Source organism: Saccopteryx leptura, chromosome 5, assembly GCF_036850995.1.
Source record: "Saccopteryx leptura isolate mSacLep1 chromosome 5, mSacLep1_pri_phased_curated, whole genome shotgun sequence".
In the NCBI taxonomy this organism is placed as follows: Eukaryota; Metazoa; Chordata; class Mammalia; order Chiroptera; family Emballonuridae; genus Saccopteryx; species Saccopteryx leptura.
This window is the reverse complement of record NC_089507.1, coordinates 61,223,765-61,242,957: the sequence shown is the minus strand read 5'-3', so window position 1 is coordinate 61,242,957 and position 19,193 is coordinate 61,223,765. Positions and strand designations below refer to the sequence as shown.

Genomic DNA, 19,193 nt, shown 5'->3' with positions numbered 1-19,193 from the left:
TGTAAATATCTAAAATCTTTATCCCAGTTTATAGAGCATCACATATTGTGGCCCTCGCCTATTTCTCTTACTTCATCTTACCCACAAAGCTCCAGCCACAGTGATTTTCTTTCTGTTTCTTGAATGTGCTAAATTAATGCCTATGGAGAGTTGTAGGAGCTAGGAATGTTTCCTCTTTCAGCTCCTGGAACAGCTGCCTTCTTTTTGTTAGTCATCTACTAAGTCGTTATCTATTATATTAGTATACTTTATATCTCTGCAAACCAGCTTTTAATATGGACATTTATTTATTTTTTGTCTGTTTTTTTTTCTCACAAACCAGACTGCAAGCTTCATGAAGCAGGAGCTGTACAAATCCTAGAACAATGCCTAGTAGTTGATACTCAGTAAATCTTTGTTAATGTTACTGATTTCTATTCCCAAAATGCTCATGAACAAATCTGGTTGTATATCAAAGAAAACATGAATGAAAAGTTACATGCACATGACTACAAGCAGGAGAGATTCTAAAAGGCAATGTGATTAAGTACTGTATGAACTTTTTATCATAAAGCATTGATTTAGTTAAAAGACAAAGGAGAAGGTAACACTTCATATTATTGTCAATCATTATAAGTTCTACAATCCAGTTTCAACCAGGAGAAGGCAGAAGTCTTAGGTGGAAGTAGTGGGGAGGAGAGAGGAAGGAGTGTAGATTTAGTACACAGAAAATTTGAATGTATGAGAACTTCAGCTCCTGCACAAGTTTGACAGATGCAGCCTAGCTTGTCCCAAGATGAAATTCTTAATATCTGGAGCTTGGTGTAACTGACAGTGGAAATAAATACTTTGAAGTACAACTTTCTACACCTAAAGATTTTTGTTCCCCCACTCTCTTTTCCCCCTCCACCACCTTTCCTAGGCTTAGTGAGATGGAACTAAAAAGTAGTTTTATAATAGAAAAAGAAGAAGTTGCCTTCTTAGGTAGCGGATTGGGCAAGTAAAGAGCCTGTGTGTTTTTTCGTTGTATTGGGGGTGGGGCGGAGTAAGGAAGCTATCACCTCCCTTGGAATTGCTAGTCTTTGGTCTTTGATCTGTCAGCCACACAGCTGCTAAAATAGGCCAGGCCTGCAGGGTATATGGGTATGTTTCCTTTATACAGGACATTTGTTTTTCTAAACTCTTCCTCTTTCCAAAATTTGGCAAGCGTTAGTCATTTTCAACTCGGCACGAACCCACAAGTGTGCATGTGTGGCTAGCGGGCTTCAGATCAGGCCCCGCCCACACCTAGAAGAGAGACTTGGCTCTGTCGTGCTTTCGGCTTTGGTTGGAGTGGCTTGTCCGAGCCACTAGCCCAGGGCCTGCTCAGCCTCCTCCCCTAAAGGGGACCGCCCGGCTGCTCTGTGCCAGAGCCGAGCTCAAGGAAGAAAGTTGGGAGCGCTTAGGCGAGTTGGGCCGCCAGCGGAAGGGAACCAGAGGACAAGGATCTCCACTCCAAGTTTGTGCAGCCCCCGTGGTATCGGGAGGGCGCCCCGCAGCGCACAGCAGCAGCCAGACTTCAGCCCAACCAGAGGGATGGTACTCTCGGCCCGGGTCCGAGGCAGGCTCTAGAGACGCTCAGCTAGAGGCCGGGGAGGAACTTCTTTTGCGAGCTGTCGCCCTGAGTCGTCATTGTCTGCAGAAACTCTCCCGGAATCCGGTGGGGAAGGACTGGATCGCTCTTCCACTGGGATTCGTCAAGAGTTCCGGTGGCAGCGGCGGCGGCTGTTGCAGTCTCCCTTTGTCCTCCTAGGACCTCCCTCCCACCCTGGCTCCCTCCCTCTGTCAGTGTGTGGGTTCCGCTGCACCAGGCGCCCGTGCCCTAGCTGCTCGCTGCCCCCCACCCCAGGGTCCCTGCTAACTTCTATCACTGTAGCGTCCCACCGAGTCGAGTCCAGCCGAGGGGGCTGCGAGCTGGACGGAGTCGCAGGCCCCTGGCCGCAGGATGGTGGCGCGGCTGTCCCTGGCCCGCAGTCCTGGGAGCTGGCTGGTCCCCGCGCTGTGGCTGCTGGTGTTCAGCAGTCCTGGAGGGCTGCTGAGAGCCCAGGAGCAGCCCTCCTGCAGAGGAGCCTTTGATCTCTACTTCGTCCTGGACAAGTGAGTGCCAAGGGGAGGTCCAGTGTCTTCTGGTGCGGGTGGCTCTGGATGAGCTGTGCTAGGTAGTTGAGATGTATGTGCGCCCCGAGGAGGGGTGTTAGAAACCATTAATGGGTGCCCTGTTGCTACCGACGTGCACAGGGCGAGTGCTTTCCTATCTTTGCTGGCTGGGGGTGGTGATAGGAGGAGCCCGAGGTGTTTGACTCTCGCAGAGGTATAGTAGTCACTGCTTGCCAGTCAAGGGGCCTCTTGAGAAATGGGAGTGTGGCGGCTGGGGTGGGCAGCCTTCTGCGTCCCTGGAACTCAGACAAGACTTCCTCAGGCTCTGTGTCCTCAACCTGTCACGCTGTCTAAAGCTTTCCTAGTTTTATCGAAAGAGACACTTAGGGTTAACATACCCTGTGTAGTTTGCATTTCCTGCGAAAGAAGGCTGTGTTTATTTTAAAGAGCTGGGATTCTACTCCAAACAATCAACAGGCAGGTGGTCCCTAAAGATGGGTTGACTTCCTTAAATCTTGTAGCACCTAAGTTTCAGTAAATGGCATTGTTACTTTGCATCTAGAAGAGGTCAGGGTACCCCCATGTAAATGTTTGTTTTTCTGATTAGTTCAATTTAATTTTTTTTTTCAGGTCTGGGAGTGTGGCAAATAACTGGATTGAAATTTACAATTTTGTCCAGCAACTTACAGAGAGATTTGTGAGGTATTTCTCCCACTTTACTTTTATAATCACTGGAGTTCGAGGTGGAAGAAAGTAGACAGAAATATAGGGTATCCCTTTTTTAAAACCTTTTTTTTTTGCAAGAAAAGCCTTTAGTGAAATGTTGGTTTTAAAGTGCCTCAAGATCATTATTACACACATGCTGTTATAAGGACAGCCCTTCAGTTGTTGAGGGTTTATTTCATCTGGATCCCAGAAACTTGGCTCACACTCTGGGGAAGCATCTTTAAATACTATTCCGATGTCTTTTCCATTTTGAATTTTCATCTGTTTTGAATTTCAGTTTTGCTTTCTCATAATTTATCACATTTAAAATGCTACTAATAGTATCCATAATATATTTGCTTTTCCACACAATTTGTAACATTGTAGAGGTCCTTATTTAAAAAAAAGTGTTGGTAAACTTCAAATGAACATGTGTTAGTAACCCACTACCAGAAAGGCACTTGTGTGTCTGTTGGAAGAAATGGCTTGTGTTTACATAATGTGTGGGTGTGTGGTTGGTTTAAACTTTAACTGTTCTGTGTATGCAATAAGCCTTACTAGGAAAGACTGGTTTCTTCTATAAAAAGCCTAACTACTATGCAATCCAGCTTACTCTCTTATTTAGAGGTAACTAGAAATTAGTGGCATCCCTGTTTAAAAATAGCCCTAAGACACTAGGCTTTTAAGGCTCCTCTCTCTCGTTTTTCCTTTTTAAAGAAAACAATACACTGAGCAAATACAAATTTATCAAGATAATGGAAAGGACACAAAAAGGAGCTATATCATTAAGTATTGCTTCTTTTAGTCTTGTTAGCCCAAATGTCTGTAAAACAGACTTGGACGATCAAAACATTTTGAAAGTCATGTTGCAAGTAACTTCAACAATCTGTAGAGGCCTAGGCAATCCTTGCTTTCAGTTATTGGCAGCGGTAAACTTATCCCTATAAAAATGTATGCTTGTCCATGTTCAAGCATCCGTCTCCTGTTTATGAAGCCAAGTATAACACTCTCATTTCTGGACAGGGCCTGAGGTAAAACTGTCTAGGAAAGAAAAATAAACAGGGCCTTATATCCTTACATGTCAAAGGCAGAAGAGATAGTTGTTTATAAAGTTCTGATTTGATCCAAGGGTGTGCAGAGAGTTATCACATAGATATTGATTGAAAGCAATGAATCGCTTCAATACAACCTTTTCAAGAAGTGGGGCTCATAGTTATTTGGTCTGGCTTGCAAGTTGGAATTCTGTAATACACGGTTTTCTGGCTCAGGTTTGGTTGCTGGGTTACTAACAATACATTGTGGGGAGTGAATAAAGGGTGACTACTGAAGATAATGAGTTTCAAAATGTGCATAAGCCTCTGAGATCATTCTGATCTTCAGTTTATAAACTTCCATTTTCACCTTAGTAACAGTTGCAAAGAGTGTCGCAGACATAAGCACCATTCTGTGATATAAATGCCCAAAGCTTAAAAGATGCAGCTAACTGGGGCATTGACAGTTGGAAGTCTGAAGTTTGAGACTGGGAAAGTTGAAAATGCCTAATCAAAATGGGATTTGTTTGTCTCTTTCACGTTGTCCATGCACTCTTTAAGTATTCTTACTTCAGGATAACTTTTGTATGAATTCATATCATATATAGTTGGAATTAAGTCAAACTGGCCACTTTCCAGTTCTGGATAATACTAGTGATAACCATTCTGCAGGGCTTGGTCTCCTTTAAGGAGATGAGGTAGAACATCAAGCGTTTTCTACAAGAGAATTTTGCATTGGCTTAGAATTTATCCTTCAGGTTAGCCTCTTCCTAAATGGCCTTCTCGGTCATGGAGGAGGGCTTGAGTGCTGAGAAGCACTGACTTGGATCCTAAATGACTGATGTAGTAATGTTAAGCAGAGTTAGTGTATTTACTTAGGGAGTTTCATTTAAAAAAAGGCTGGATCATTCAGTGAGACCAATTTTAAATGAGATTCCCTAGCTATACATCTGTATTATATCAATATTTCTTTTAAAAATGTTTTAACTGCCTCTCTTCTTATTTTGCAGCCCTCAAATGAGATTATCTTTCATCGTGTTTTCTTCTCAAGCAACCATTATTTTGCCATTAACTGGAGACAGGTTAGTGTATTATCATTTCACTGCAGGCTTTTAGTAGAGACTAATCTTAAAGAATGATTGATATGCCAAGTAGTGATTCAGGCCTCTCAGTGGAATCAAGCAAATGCACAGACCATTGGGTTCTCTTCACTAATAGAAGGGAAAGGAGGTATGACTAATATAAAAGAGTAGATAATCTGAAAATCAATAGCATTCATATTGGCTGTGGAATGTGCAGGGAAACTCAGAACTCTGCCTTAGTTGTATATGCGCTGCTTCCTACCCTTTCCCTTCTCGTTACTGTGAGTAGTTCTACGTCTTTTGTGTTTAGGTGTAATCTATCAATCAACTATGAATTTGGAGGACATTAGGGAGGAGAAAGAAATGGATCTATCTGGATAACTTACTAGATACAGCAGATATCCTGAATCTAATCTTACTCTGAGGTCCAATGGTGTGGAATATATCTACCTTTGTAAAGGAACTTGCTCTATTCTGTTCTATTCTATTCTATTCTATTCTATTCTATTCTATTCTATTCTATTCTATTCTATTCTATTCATGTATGTATATAGCACAAACATATAAAATACATATATATCTCACATCCTTTACAAGACATATAATATATATATAGTGTATATGTCTGTACACACACACACACACACACACACACACACACATGGGTATATCTTTTGTAAAAGAAGATGTGGCTTTTTCCAGCCAATGTCACAGTATTTCATATGACCATTTCTATGTCATCTGAACCCACTGTGGCAAGCTGGAAGTAGTCATTGCCATATTTTAAAGAATAGCAGCTTTCCATGGGATTAGTATTGTTTGCTAGACTCTGAGTTCCACAGTAGAAAGGAGATTTTCTTCTTTATTTTTATATCTACTTCCTTTAACACTAAGTATGCAAGATAGTTCTTGCACAGTTCTCGTTGAATTATTATAAATGGGTGAGCATTATTTTGCAATCAAATCTTCCCAAACTGGAGTTTTAGCAGGAGAGACTGGTGTACTTTGTTTTGACAATATGTGCATTCTCGAGTTATTGAATACAGGTTTCTCTTATAAATTTTTTTTCTTTAAAAATTTCAAGAAAGCATAATATTTAAAAGGATTCAGGGAGAGAACTTACATAAACTTTTAATTTATTTGTGCTTTAAGTATTTTTTCTGAAGAGGAAATCTCTCTATAGTTGGTGGTCCAAGTTTTTAACCTCAGTCTTCTTATTGATATTTCCCTCTAATATTTTCTTATGGGCATCCAGGTTTCTTCAAGGGCCAGAGCAATCATAGTCCCTTATAAACCACATACAACAGTTTACTATAACCAGTGATAAAACAGTCTGTCTTGAAAAGAAATTTTCTCCACTGCCCAACTTAATTTCCAAAGAAATGGCTTTGGATCCAGACTATCTGTTAGGAGGGAGAAAAAGGACAATGTCAACATTTATGGAGTATATGTATAGAGAAAAGCTCTTTAGCATAATGCCAGATACATAGTAGACTCTCAGTAATTATCAGTAACTATCAGATGCATATGCTGTGCCAGGTTCTCTGTTAGACACTTTACACACGGGTCCTCCAGCACTTTGAAGATGAAGTGTAGTCTCTGGTTGACAAAATTGATATTTCTTAGACATGTATATAAAGAGTTGAAATTGCCTTGGCCAGGTAGCTCAGTAGGTTAGAGCATTGTCTTGAAGTACAGAGGTTGCTGGTTCAATCCCGTGTCAGGGCACATACAGAAACAGATTGATGTCCCCCTTTCTCTCTCTCTCTCTTCCCCCCTTCCTCTCACTAAAATCAATAAATAAAAGTTTTTTTAAGAGTTCAAATTGTTAATTTAAATTAGAGATTCTGCCCTTATCACTAGTTAAATCTAATAATGGAGAGGCTGAAATAGGATAAAGAGGCTTCTATTTGAAGAGGCAGCATAATGTTGCTCTTAAGAGTCACTGAACCAATTTCTAGTCAAATGGTCATAGACAGGTTACTTAACCTCTTTATGCCTCCTTTTTTCTCCACCTATATACTAATGACAATGATGATAATGATACCAGTACCTACATCATAACATTGTTGTAAGAATCGAAGCCAATGAATGTGGAGAATGTAGGACATATGTGTTCAAGAGATGAAAGTTGTATTGGTGTTAGCTGGGGAATATGTAGTATTTTAATGATCATGGAGAAATAGTATTTATTTACAGAGATTATTGTCCTTTTGGAAAATATTTATAATATTCCAGGAAGAATTATAATAATGCTACTTGCAACTTATTTTGTATATATACTGTTTACAAAAATTAGAGGATATTTTAAAATGAATATGAAGCGATAAAATATCCCCTAATTTTTGTGCGCAGTCATAGATCTGAGTATGTGAGAAATGCAAAAGTTAAGTATAGCAGGTTTCACAATTCTAGTTCTATTACCCATAAATATGGGAAGTACCGCTTTCATGTTTTTTAGCATGTTGCCAATTTTCAGTAGAGATGAAGCAAGATTGGAAGGCAGTACATCCTCACGCTAGGGCTGTGTACCTGTTGGGGTTTCAGCATAGCATCTGGTATGATGTAAACCCATGAAAAGAATAAAACATGGCAAAAAATGATCAGTTATACATTTTGTATACTCATCATTCAAAAACTTTATTCTTTTAAATATTTCCATTCTAAACACCCCCTTCTTTTTCTTATCCTCATAAATTTTATCCTCCGTATATCTGTTAGTTTGCTTTTCCACCTACCTACTTACCTGCTTGCCTTCCTTATAAGATGTATTGTGCATTGTGGACTCTGGGGTAACACAAAGATGTATAATCTAGTGTGTGAGAGGATAAGGGTGTATACATACACATAAATAGTTAAGGACTATAGTAAAAGATCAGGTAAGAAAGTGTTGAGTGTTTTATCAATATGGAAATATCTAGTCTCTCAATATTAGAGAATTTGAAACAGGACTAATTTAAAGGATATTTTTTCCTTACGGTATTATGGTGCATGATTGGGGATAGTGAATTATGCTCAGTTCTGTTTAATATGATCTTAATGATATAAAAGTGATTTAGTTGAAATCATTTAGTGAACAATTATTATATGCTAGGCAGTGTGCAAAATGCTTTCCATTCATTACCTCATTTAATCTTCATATCAACTCATGTAATACATACTATTATTATCTCAACTTTACAAATGAAGAAATTGAAGCTCAGAAAGGTAATGTAGCTTGTCCAAGGATACTTAGTTAATAAGTGGCAAGCAGTATATTAGCCAGAATGGTCTCTTAATGTATAAAGTAGATCATACCACTCTCATGCTTAATACAGTCTAATGGCTTAGAATAGAAGCATGTCTCCAGTGGCCTAAAAGTCTTATCTGATTGCCTCACTCAACTCTCTTTTACAACACTGGATGCCACAGATGAGCCTACCGGCCTTCTTTACGTTCCCTAAAAAGGCCAAGGTTGTTTCCACATTGGGAATTTTGCTCCTTCTCTGCCCCAGATCTTGTCCTGGCTAGGTCATTCATGTCATTTAGGCCTCATCCCACACTTCTCACTTCCTCTGAGAGGCTTTGCCTGGCTATCAGGTCTAAAGGGACTCTGACCTTCCTCCTCAGTAATTTCCCACAATGGTCTATTTGGTTATAACTTTTTGAAATTCCTTGGGAAAACTTGTAGCAAATTGAAGAGAAGTCATTTAATTAAGTTTAGATAATATACACATTCCTATTATTTGAAAGAATATCTTCTAATTCCTTTTATTTAGTCTGAATTAAAAATTTACTTGTGATAAAATAGTCCTTTTAGGAGTTGGTCACTTATAATAAGCTCATTTATTTTGCTGGGACACTTGACAATATCTGTAAAAGTTTAGAAGGCTTCCATTAGCAGTTCTACTTTTTGGGACTATGTCTTATTGAAATACTAGCACCAGTATGCAAAGATACATTTGTGCAAAATTAGATATTACATAATATAATATAGTAATTATTGTTCATAATAGTGAAAAACTATATTCAATCTAATTGCCCTAAATTGATGATACTATAATTTGTATATACATAGAATGGGATACTATGCAGTCATTGTAAAACACATGTATATTGATATGAGAATATATCTAAGATATATTAATTGAGAAAAAAAAGTTGCAGAACACTGTTAAATATGATTTTATTATTTTTAAACAAAACATATTTAACTCTATGGTGTGTGTGTGTAGGGGGGTTATAAATGTATAGAAAAATCTGGGAGATACGCAATGAACTGTTAACAGTGTTAGTGTCTTAGCAATGAGATTCAAGGTAAGGGAAGCCTTCATGTTTTTAATTTCCATACATGTAGGTTGTTCAATTTTATTTCACTAATGTATTATGTAAATATTAAACATAAGATAATAGAATATATTAGCATTGTTTGTGTTTAGAAAATAACATTTCCCTCTTTTGAAACCTAGAAAAAAATTTTAAATTGAGGGGCTAATAAGAGAATAATTACTTTTTACAATTTATCATTCATGCAGTATGTATAGTAACAGTAGATAATAACACAATTAAGTAGATAATTAGAATGAGTATGTTTGAATGAATGAACAGGTTTTCCATCATGAGATTTAAAAAAATTTTGTCCATCTGGTTAATATTTTGGTATTAATGAAAGGAAACAGTAAAGTAGTAAAGTTCATTGAATACCCACTATGTATCAGAAATTTTGCTAAATGCTTTATGTGCTATAGTTCAGGTCAAATACAGTGCCAAGTGGATTATAAATAGTGAGTCATTTTGTACAGACATAAGTAACATCTTGAGAACATTCTTTTGTTTCATATTCTACTCAGTCTACTAAGTTTTATTTTTAAAAGAAAAATTTAATTTTTATATAAATGGCTTATTATTATAAAATTCTTAGTTATTGATATGTTTCGTTTGCAGTTTCTGTCTATTGTAAGAACTAATGCCCCTGGCTAATAATCTCTCAAGGACAAATAACAGAATTGACTTATGATATAAATACCTACACCGTCATGCTTACGTAGTTATCTAAACTGGCATTTGGTAGCATAGATGTATAAACCTTTTAGCTTTTGTGATCAATTGTTCTTTTGTGACCGCCAGTGAAGCTCAAAATCTATACATATACCTACATATTATATATATGTATATATGATTAGATATGTAATATATAATATATAAAATATGTATGTATATAATATATATTTATTTAAATATTTAATAAATATAAATAAAAATCTGAGCTGGCCATATTGCTTACTTTAATCAGTAGATTGCAGCAGACAACCATGAAATTGTATCAGTTCCAGGTCTAAGTCTTAACAAGGTATGGGAGTTTCTTTTTTTTGTGGTCTTGGTAGCCAGCTTCCATATAAAAACTTTGACTACCAGGAGACCACCCAGATAGGAGGAAACCCAGCTGAGCCACGTGGAGAAGAATAAAGACTTGACAACCATCCTAGCTGAGCTCCTAGGTTATAGCCACTACCAGCACCAGCATCAGTTTGCTAGCCACGTGGTGAGGTCATTTCTGTTCTATCTATTCCAACTTCCTAGCTCACAACCTGTCCATTCAATGCACAGTATCATGAGAAACAATAAAATGTGTTTATACCACTAATCTCTGTGTAGTTGATTACACAGCAATAGCTAACCACAATAAATTTCAGCCAGGGTAGAAGCTGAATGACCTTGAAGAGACTGATAGTAAAAACTAGGGCTGCGGAGGGTTGGCTCCCCAGTAGAGTGTCAGCCCAGTGTGTGGAAGTCCTGGGTTCGATTCCCGGCCAGGGCACACAGAAGAAGTGCCCATCTCCTTCTCCACCCTTCCCTCTCTCCTTTCTCTCTGTCTCTCTCTTCCCTTCCTGCAGCCCAGGCTCCATTGGTGCAAAGTTGGCCCTGGGCGTTGAGGATGGCTCCATGGCCTCTGCCTCAGATGCTAGAATGACTCTGGTTGCAACAGAGCAACAGCCCAGATAGGGAAAGCATTGCCCCTGGTGGGCATGCCGGGTGGATCCCGGTCAGGCACATTGTGGGAGTCTGACTGCCTCTCTACTTTAACTTTGGAAAAATACAAAAAACAAAAAAAATCAAATAAAACAAATAGAAACTGGAAGAACAGTGACAAATTGTAATTGGAGGCTGAAGCAGAGATGAGCACTTAATGCTATATTAGCAAGTGTGGTGGTAATGTGGAGAATACAATATACACATAATCAACTTGCGGATATAATGAAGGAAAGTTCTAGGAAGAATGTTGAAGGTGTCAGTTGGCTGTTTCTAACTACTTATGATGACATATGAGAGATGCGAGATGAGCTAAAGAAGGAACTTTTCAGCTTTCAAACAGGATTAAGAAGAAATATAAAAAGCCGGGGCTTGATGGATTTGAAAATAGTACTCTTTCTCTTCCCCAGTCTCCCTTGACAAAAAAAATATTCCTCCAATTTAAGAAATGACCTCAATTTAATCATCAAAGCCAGATTGCTACCTGTAAAATATGGCATTGAAGGAGAAATCAGATAAGGGTGCAGTTGAAAGACCCTTTGTTATTATGACTTCAGAAAATTTTAAAATGATGTCTTGTAGACCCCTTTATCTAGACAAAAAGGCTTATAAGAATCTAAAAGATGTGCCTCATAGATACTCTCCGTTAAACACAGGGCTTCTAAATCTTTTGTGTTTGTGTGTGTGTCTTACATATTAAGGTAGACAGGAGCCTCTTTTAAAGATATTTTGTGCCTTTGTCTTTGTCTAATAGAGTGAATTATAATGTGATATATAGGAATCTCACAAAGTTTTCAAAGGACTTTATGAATGTGGATTAAAAGAGACAGATATTTCAAAATGAAAGGGACTTCTGGGCCCTCAACTTCTACGGGCAGGAAGGAATCAAATATATGGGCTATTGTTTATGAAAAAACAAGGATGACTCAGAAAGTGGAGTCAAAGCCCAGAGGGTGAAGTCAAGAGCCATAAAGTTATATTGTCAGGAAGTAGGACTGAGCCTTAAAGAATTGGTAACATATGCAGCAACTAAATATCTGATGCTTATGTTAGTATTTTTTTTTTTTTTTTTTGTATTTTTCTGAAGCTGGAAACCGGGAGAGACAGACAGACTCCCGCATGTGCCCGACCGGGATCCTCCCGGCACGCCCACCAGGGGGCGACACTCTGCCCACCAGGGGGCAATGCTCTGCCCCTCCAGGGCGTCGCTCTGTCGCGACCAGAGCCATTCTAGCGCCTGGGGCAGAGGCCAAGGAGCCATCCCCAGCGCCCGGGCCATCTTTGCTCCAATGGAGCCTCGCTGCGGGAGGGGAAGAGAGAGACAGAGAGGAAGGAGAGGGGGAGGGGTGGAGAAGCAGATGGGCGCTTCTCCTGTGTGCCCTGGCTGGGAATCGAACCCGGGACTTCTGCACGCCAGGTCGACGCTCTACCACTGAGCCAACCGTCCAGGGCTTATGTTAGTATTTTTGTTGTTGTTATTCAATGATGCTTGAGAAAACACCCTAAAATCTAATGGCTTAAATAACAAATAACAAATTAGATTGGTGATTTTGGCACTAGACTTTAGATTTTAGTGCAACCCATAACCCATCTCAATAAATTTTGAATTTAAAATGTCCTTTACTTTTATTATTTGTTATTAACCACTCCCTCTCATTCCCCTTATTCTTTTATACAAATTAAAAATATTTGTTAACAACTTTGATATACTCTCTTTTATTATTTTAATAGTATTGCCATCATTTTCTTCTTGAGTTCAGTTATAATAGATTAGCACATTTTCCTTTATCTTCATAATCTTGAATAGTATTTGATTCAAACTTTCAATGACTTAAGAATTAACAATATGTAACAATATGTACTTAATAGTATAATGTGCCTGACCAGGTGGTGACGCAGTGGATAGAGTGTTGGACTGGGATGCCAAGGACCCAGGTTCGAGACCCCGAGGTTGCCAGCTTGAGCGCGGGCTCATCTGATTTGAGCAAAAGCTCACCAGCTTGGACTCAAGGTTGCTGGCTCGAGCAAGGGGTTACTCGGTCTGCTGAAGGCCTGCGGTCAAGGCACATATGAGAAAGCAATCAATGAACAACTAAGGTGTCGCAATGTGCAACGAAAAACTAATGATTGATGCTTCTCATCTCTCTGTTCTTGTCTGTCTGTCCCTGTCTATCCCTCTCTCTGACTCTCTCTCTGTTTCTGTAAAAAAAAAAAAAAAGTACAATGTGAGGATGGAAGCCTTATTTATTAGAAATTATAATTTTTCTGGTTTTTTCATATGGGAGAAATACAAGAACAGAGAGGCTACATAATTTACCCAAGTCACAAGACTAGTAAGTGCTTAGAGTGAGGCATTGAAGCCAAAGTCCTATTCTTGACCTGTATGTTGCACTCATTAATTCAGAGTGACATAATAAAAAAAATTGGGGTTGATTGGCATTTGACCCAGCTTGGTCCCTTACATATCATGTGATAAAAGAATAATAACTAATACCTGTGTAACACTTACTTTGTATCAGACACTTTATTAGTATTAACTCATTTGATTTTCACATAGGGTCTTATGGAGTTAGCATTAGTGTTACTTTCATTTGTATGTGAAACAGCTGAAGAATGTAGCGTTAGATAACTTGCCCAAGCTCATATTCCTAGTAAGTGGAAGAACAGTCTGGATCCAGAGCCTGGTGTCTTACCTATTATTCTGTTACCTCAAATCCAGCCTGCCACCATTTATGTTTTCTAGAAGAGCAACACAGCAGTGTAAAAGAGAAACTAGAGAGAATGTGCTACTCACTTCCCTTTTCCTGTCTCTCTCTAACGCTTCTTTTGTCCAGACACCTACTATCTTCTGAGTGTTCAAAGCTACCAAATAACATTATATTATAAATATCAAAATGGGCACCTAATAAATATTTATAGACTGAATGATTGAACCTCACTGGGGCAGGCATTATTATTTATGGAAACTGAGCTCCAGGAAATTAAATAATTGCTGATGGTTACATAGTTCATTAGTTGTAGAACTAGAGTTGTAATTCATCTCTAATTTACTCCAATCCCTGAGTGTTCCTGCCTCATTATAAAACTTTGAATATAATTCCTTTCTAGGACCTTCTCCTCACCAAAGCTTCAGTATAACTCTTTCTTCTCTTGTCTTTTTTTTTCCTTTCCTTTTTGGTCTCTCTGTTTTAAAAAAATATATTAACCCTCATTTTGCTGAGTGAGCTGTCCTTGGAATCAAGAAGAAAGTAAACTGGGTGAACAAAATCCTACTAACAGGGGAATGACTAATGTCAACAAATAACAATAGTAGCTACAACTTACTCTGTACTTATAATGTGCTATTTAATCCTCACAATGGTCTCAAAGCGTAGATATTTTCATCCCTATTTTATAGATGAGGAAACAAGGTAGGGCTTAGAATTCATCTATGTTCTCTCTGGCTATCAGCCATACTCCCTTAGAAACTGTGTTTTACAGTTTTAAAGATTATCCTAGTCACTCCAAAACCTCTTCAATAGAAGAACTGACTGACAATATTAAGTAAGGAAAAGAGCATCCAACCACATGGAAAGGTTTCAAAATTAGATTAGACCACATGTTCTTAGTTACAGCTGTGCATTAGAATACTCTGGGCATCTGCACTCCCCCAATCCATATTATTATAGAGAAGAAATGGCTGATTATACAGATTTATCCACCAATTGCCAACAAAAACAAAAACAAAAAATCAGAGGTTAAATATACTATTTTGTTTAAATTCTTCCACTTTCCAACTAGTATTTAAAGCTGCACAGAACATAATACTGCAGAAAATTTATAACAAAAATAAAAGTAAAGATCTTGGAAAAGAAGATGCAGTATTATGATAACCATAGGAGCTTAGCAGAATTTTGTGAATGAGTAAGAAATGTACTGTGGGCTTCCCAGAAGGAAGAAAAGAAACAGTTTATGCAATGTAGTTAGTGAAAAGGAGGAAGTGTATAGCAGTTACTCAGGGGTGACAAGAAACTTCCACCTTGAGACCTTATATGGGACATTGAGTGTCAGGACAGCAACATCCTTGACTACAGCTTCATAACAAAGACCAAGTAGTTTCAGTATTGCTGTTTTTTATAGTTGAGGACATCATATTAAAGCTCAGCTCAAGGCCCTGGCCAGTGGCTCAGTGGTTAGTGTGTCGGCCCAGAGTATGGACAACCCAGGTTTGATTCCTGGTCAAAGCACACAGGAGACGATACCATCTGCTTCTTCCCACTCCTTCTCCTCATTCCTTTCCCCTCCTGCAGCCAGTGGTTCAAATGGTTTGAGCATGGCCTGTGGTGGTGAGGATAGCTCCATTGGTCTAAGCAAGACAGATTCAGGTGCTGAAAATAGCTTGGTACTCGAGCATCATCCCCGGATAAGGTTGCCTGGAAGAGCCCAGTTGGGATGCTTGCAGAAATCTATCTCATTATCTCTCCTCCTCACTATCTTCCCTCCTCTCATAAAAAACAAACAAACAAACAAACAAACAAAAAAAGCTTAATAAGATTCATCTTCTAAGAAGATGTTGGACTTGAACTGATCCTTACAACATATTCACTTTTCCTTCATGTTTATAATTTCCTTCTTGCTTTCCATTAGAGGTTTCTTTAAGTCAAAATAGAGATAAATAAGCTCTGTTTTTAACCTGTTGCATAATTTTGTTTATCAATAGAGAAATTTATAACATTTTTAGTAACTGGAGGTCCTTCAAAGGCCTGAGATCTGCCCTGTCATATTTGGCTATTCTTGTCCCTTTTTAAAATGTGTTAATTTATTTATTTGTTCATTCATTCATTTATATTTTTATTTTTGTTTTTAGTTTTTCCACTGATTTGAGAGCAAGAAAGGAAGGGAATGAGAGAGAGAGAGAGAGAGAGAGAGAGAGAGAGAGAAGCATCAACTCCTTGTTTTGCTTAGTTGTTGCATTTAGTTTTGCACTCATTGATTGCTTCTCTTATATACCCTGGACTGCATGACCTGGGTGTGCCAGAAGATGCTTTATCCACTGAGCCACCTGGTCAGGGCTGGCTTTTGTTTTCCTTACAGTGACATTTGTTAATGGAGAAGAAGCTGGCAGACTCTGTTGTCTGTCAGGAAGATAGTAAGACCAGGACTCAAGTTTGTTAATATTTTTGGTGATGGGCAAGGAAAAGATTTTTTCTGATGATTCTTCAGTTGCAAAAGTAACGGTGGGGTGTAGTGCAACTTGGATTATGGTGACAGGCATGAGTATGTGTTAAAAAAGCAAGGGGTTATCTGCTTCTTCCAATAAAATAAACTAGCAAAGACCTACCATCCCAAAAAACTCTGAATTCCACCTTTGAGAAGGTTTGTCTTGTGTGTATGTGTGTGTTTGAGCTTCGAGTCTGCTGCTCTTGCTGTCTTGTCTTCAGGAGTAATGGTGAGCTGTGTCCGAAATGGATGGAGATGATTATTGCCATGAAAAATCTGTTTGTGTAAACTTGAATTTCAGTGATCTTTTCTGTTTTCTTTTTGGCAGCAAGCATTAATGCTTGAGGACATACTGCCACTCATTTCTGGAAAGCACCAAATATTTGGTTTTTATCTGTATTCAGATAGAATCAGTTTCAAGTTGTTTTTGTAGATACCAAAGATAAATATTTAGATAAAACAAGTTTATAAATTATGTAATTTACTCCATCATCTATGGAATTATGAATTTTTTTTCCCTATAGTAGATTGAAAAATTGATTGAACACTTACTTTGTAAAAGGTATTATAATGAGTACTCAGTGCAGGGTAGGGAGGATACATTATATATAATAGACATGGGGATAGCCCACTGTAAACTCCAGTCCTGTTCAGAAGTAAAAATATTAAATTAGATTAGATTTTTTTAAAGCAGAATGTTTTTAAGAGACAAGTTTATTTATTATAGTGAAAGTTGAACATGTATATGTTTGGGACACCATGGAAAAAAGAGTGTGATAAAGTAAAAAATAGGTTTAGAATGAGTAGATTTTTTTAAACCAAGCATTTAAAAAGACTGCATGTGTTAGTAGAGAAGACTGAATCAGGAAGAAGGAAGATTAAGATCATACTTTGAAAGGTGTCCTGTCTTTTGGGGAAACTTCTTGAGATAGAGAGCTTGTCAGATAATAATTTCCATTACAATACTTAAATATAATGAATAAGCTACTTTTAAAATGTGAGTGAGGCTCTGGTGAATGACTAACTGCAAGTATTTGAAACACAACGTTGCAGCATGACAAAATAATAACTATTAATGTTTTATTATTAAACACACACATAATTTTGTGTAGGACCCAATTAAGTTCCTTCATGTTCAGATAATATACTTTTTATCACCTATTTGTATAAACTTGAATTTCAGTCTTTCATCTATCATCTGTCATTCTCAGTAGTATAACTGCTCTTTGTGTTTTATTTAAAGCATTATACTGTAGTTTACTATTTCGAGACTTTTTATTTAGAAAGGTATTTGTCTTTGCTTCTATGTAAAACACTAAAATTCCAGAAACAATATATTAAGACATCTCTTCCGATTTAAAATAAGTTTTGAGTTTATTTCGGGTTGTTTTTGCAATATTACTGTATTTATCTCTTAAGATTCTTGTGAGTTTTTTTTTTTTAAAACGAGTCTTTGGAACCTATATTTAAAAAGCCTGAAAAATGAATCTTCTCTTACTCATACAGACAAAATAGCTCTTAATATTATAATCATACTTCATTTAGACATACTCCATTGGGACAATTAATTAAGTCATGATGAAAAAGATTATTCTATGTTTCTTCCTCTTTTTCATTCACATTGCTCCTCTGAAGAATCCATTGTCATCAATTCATCCACTTATTCTTTTATTTGTTCATGAAATATTTATTATGTATCCACAATATTCAAGAGAATGAAATGGTAGCTGGAAGGGTGAGAAGGTGCTATAAAAGTGTCTACATCATGAGACTTAAGACTCTGGGAGACAAAAACAGAAAATGTTCCTTTTCATAAGTAATGTGGGGAAGTAACATTCTTTAGGAATTTGCAGATAACAAAGAAAATTTCCAACTTGTAGGGAGGTGGGATAAGTGCTTCAAAAATATTTTCAGTTAAGCTGACCTACTCAATCCTTGGTGGCTTTGTTTGTTTGCTTGTTTGTTTTAATTAAAATACTTGCTTTATTCCTTGGCATTTAGTAAAACAAAAATGATTAAAGATAGCTGTTTCAACTAAGAATGCCTGGAACAGACTACTTAGGTTTTCAAGACATTTCACATTGTTAGTACTTTTATTTTGCGTACTTAAAGTACAGATGTTACTAAGTACTCATTAAAATGAGAGAGAGCTCTCTGCCCTCGGAGCTCAGGTTCTTTCCTTTCCCTGCTGAAGAAAACTTAGTTGCAATGCTGCCATGATTTTGAGAAGTGCTTACTGTAATCTTTGCTCATTTTTCTTTACTTTAATATTATAAAACATTGTTTTCAGAAGCAAAATCAGGAAAGGCTTGGAGGATTTAAAACATGTCATTCCAACAGGAGAGACGTACATCCATGAAGGACTAAAGCTAGTAAGTTTTTTTACATTTATGCACACAGGAGAGAATGTTTTCTTATGCTATAATGAAATAATTCATAACTCTCTAGTAAAACTAAATAACCCCATTACATGTTTATCTCAGGGAAAATTTTAAGTTCTTTTAGTTGTGCTAGGGATGAAACTGATAGTAATAAAAATGTTTAGATGTCATTTTACCTCTTAAGAAATTTTCTATTTTCTCTATTGGCTATATTCAGACTAGTCAACCAAAGCTAAAATTTTGTCATTTAAACCCAATATCAGCTACTCTGTAATGTAAATATATGCATATTTTAAATAAAATAGTTAACACAACTACCATGTTTTAAAAGCCAGTCCATAATATTTTGATTTTGTCAGACTTACAAATTCAGCTTGATAGAACATGCTGGTTCAAAGTTAAGATTAAATTGTGAGTTGAATAATTATTCTTCATTTTTCAGGCAAATGAACAAATTGAGAAAGCAGGAGGCTTAAAAACCTCCAGTATTGTAATTGCTCTGACAGATGGTAAATTGGACGGTCTGGTGCCATCATATGCAGAGAAAGAGGTTGGTATTGAACTGAAACTGTTCTTTACACCCCAGTGTATTTTGCTGTATGTATAGCCTGGTATTTGAATAATTCAACTGTCCCCCCCTTATCTCTACCTCGACCTCTACCTTTACCTCT

General features: G+C 37.5%; 1 protein-coding gene across 2 annotated transcripts in view; it reads left to right on the top strand.

Annotated features, from left to right (window-relative positions):
• Positions 1 to 1,103: 1,103 nt before the first annotated feature.
• The window catches only part of ANTXR2 (ANTXR cell adhesion molecule 2), a 158,500-nt gene continuing 140,410 nt past the window's right edge, over positions 1,104 to 19,193 (top strand). The window contains exons 1-5 of one of the 2 annotated variants that reach the window (XM_066384842.1): positions 1,104 to 2,115; positions 2,746 to 2,817; positions 4,862 to 4,933; positions 18,432 to 18,513; positions 18,965 to 19,072. In XM_066384842.1, coding sequence (XP_066240939.1) covers positions 1,964 to 2,115; positions 2,746 to 2,817; positions 4,862 to 4,933; positions 18,432 to 18,513; positions 18,965 to 19,072 — 486 coding nt within the window. In that variant the 5' untranslated portion in view covers positions 1,104 to 1,963. The remainder of the gene's footprint in view (positions 2,116 to 2,745; positions 2,818 to 4,861; positions 4,934 to 18,431; positions 18,514 to 18,964; positions 19,073 to 19,193) is intronic. The other variant, XM_066384843.1, reaches the window with a different exon arrangement.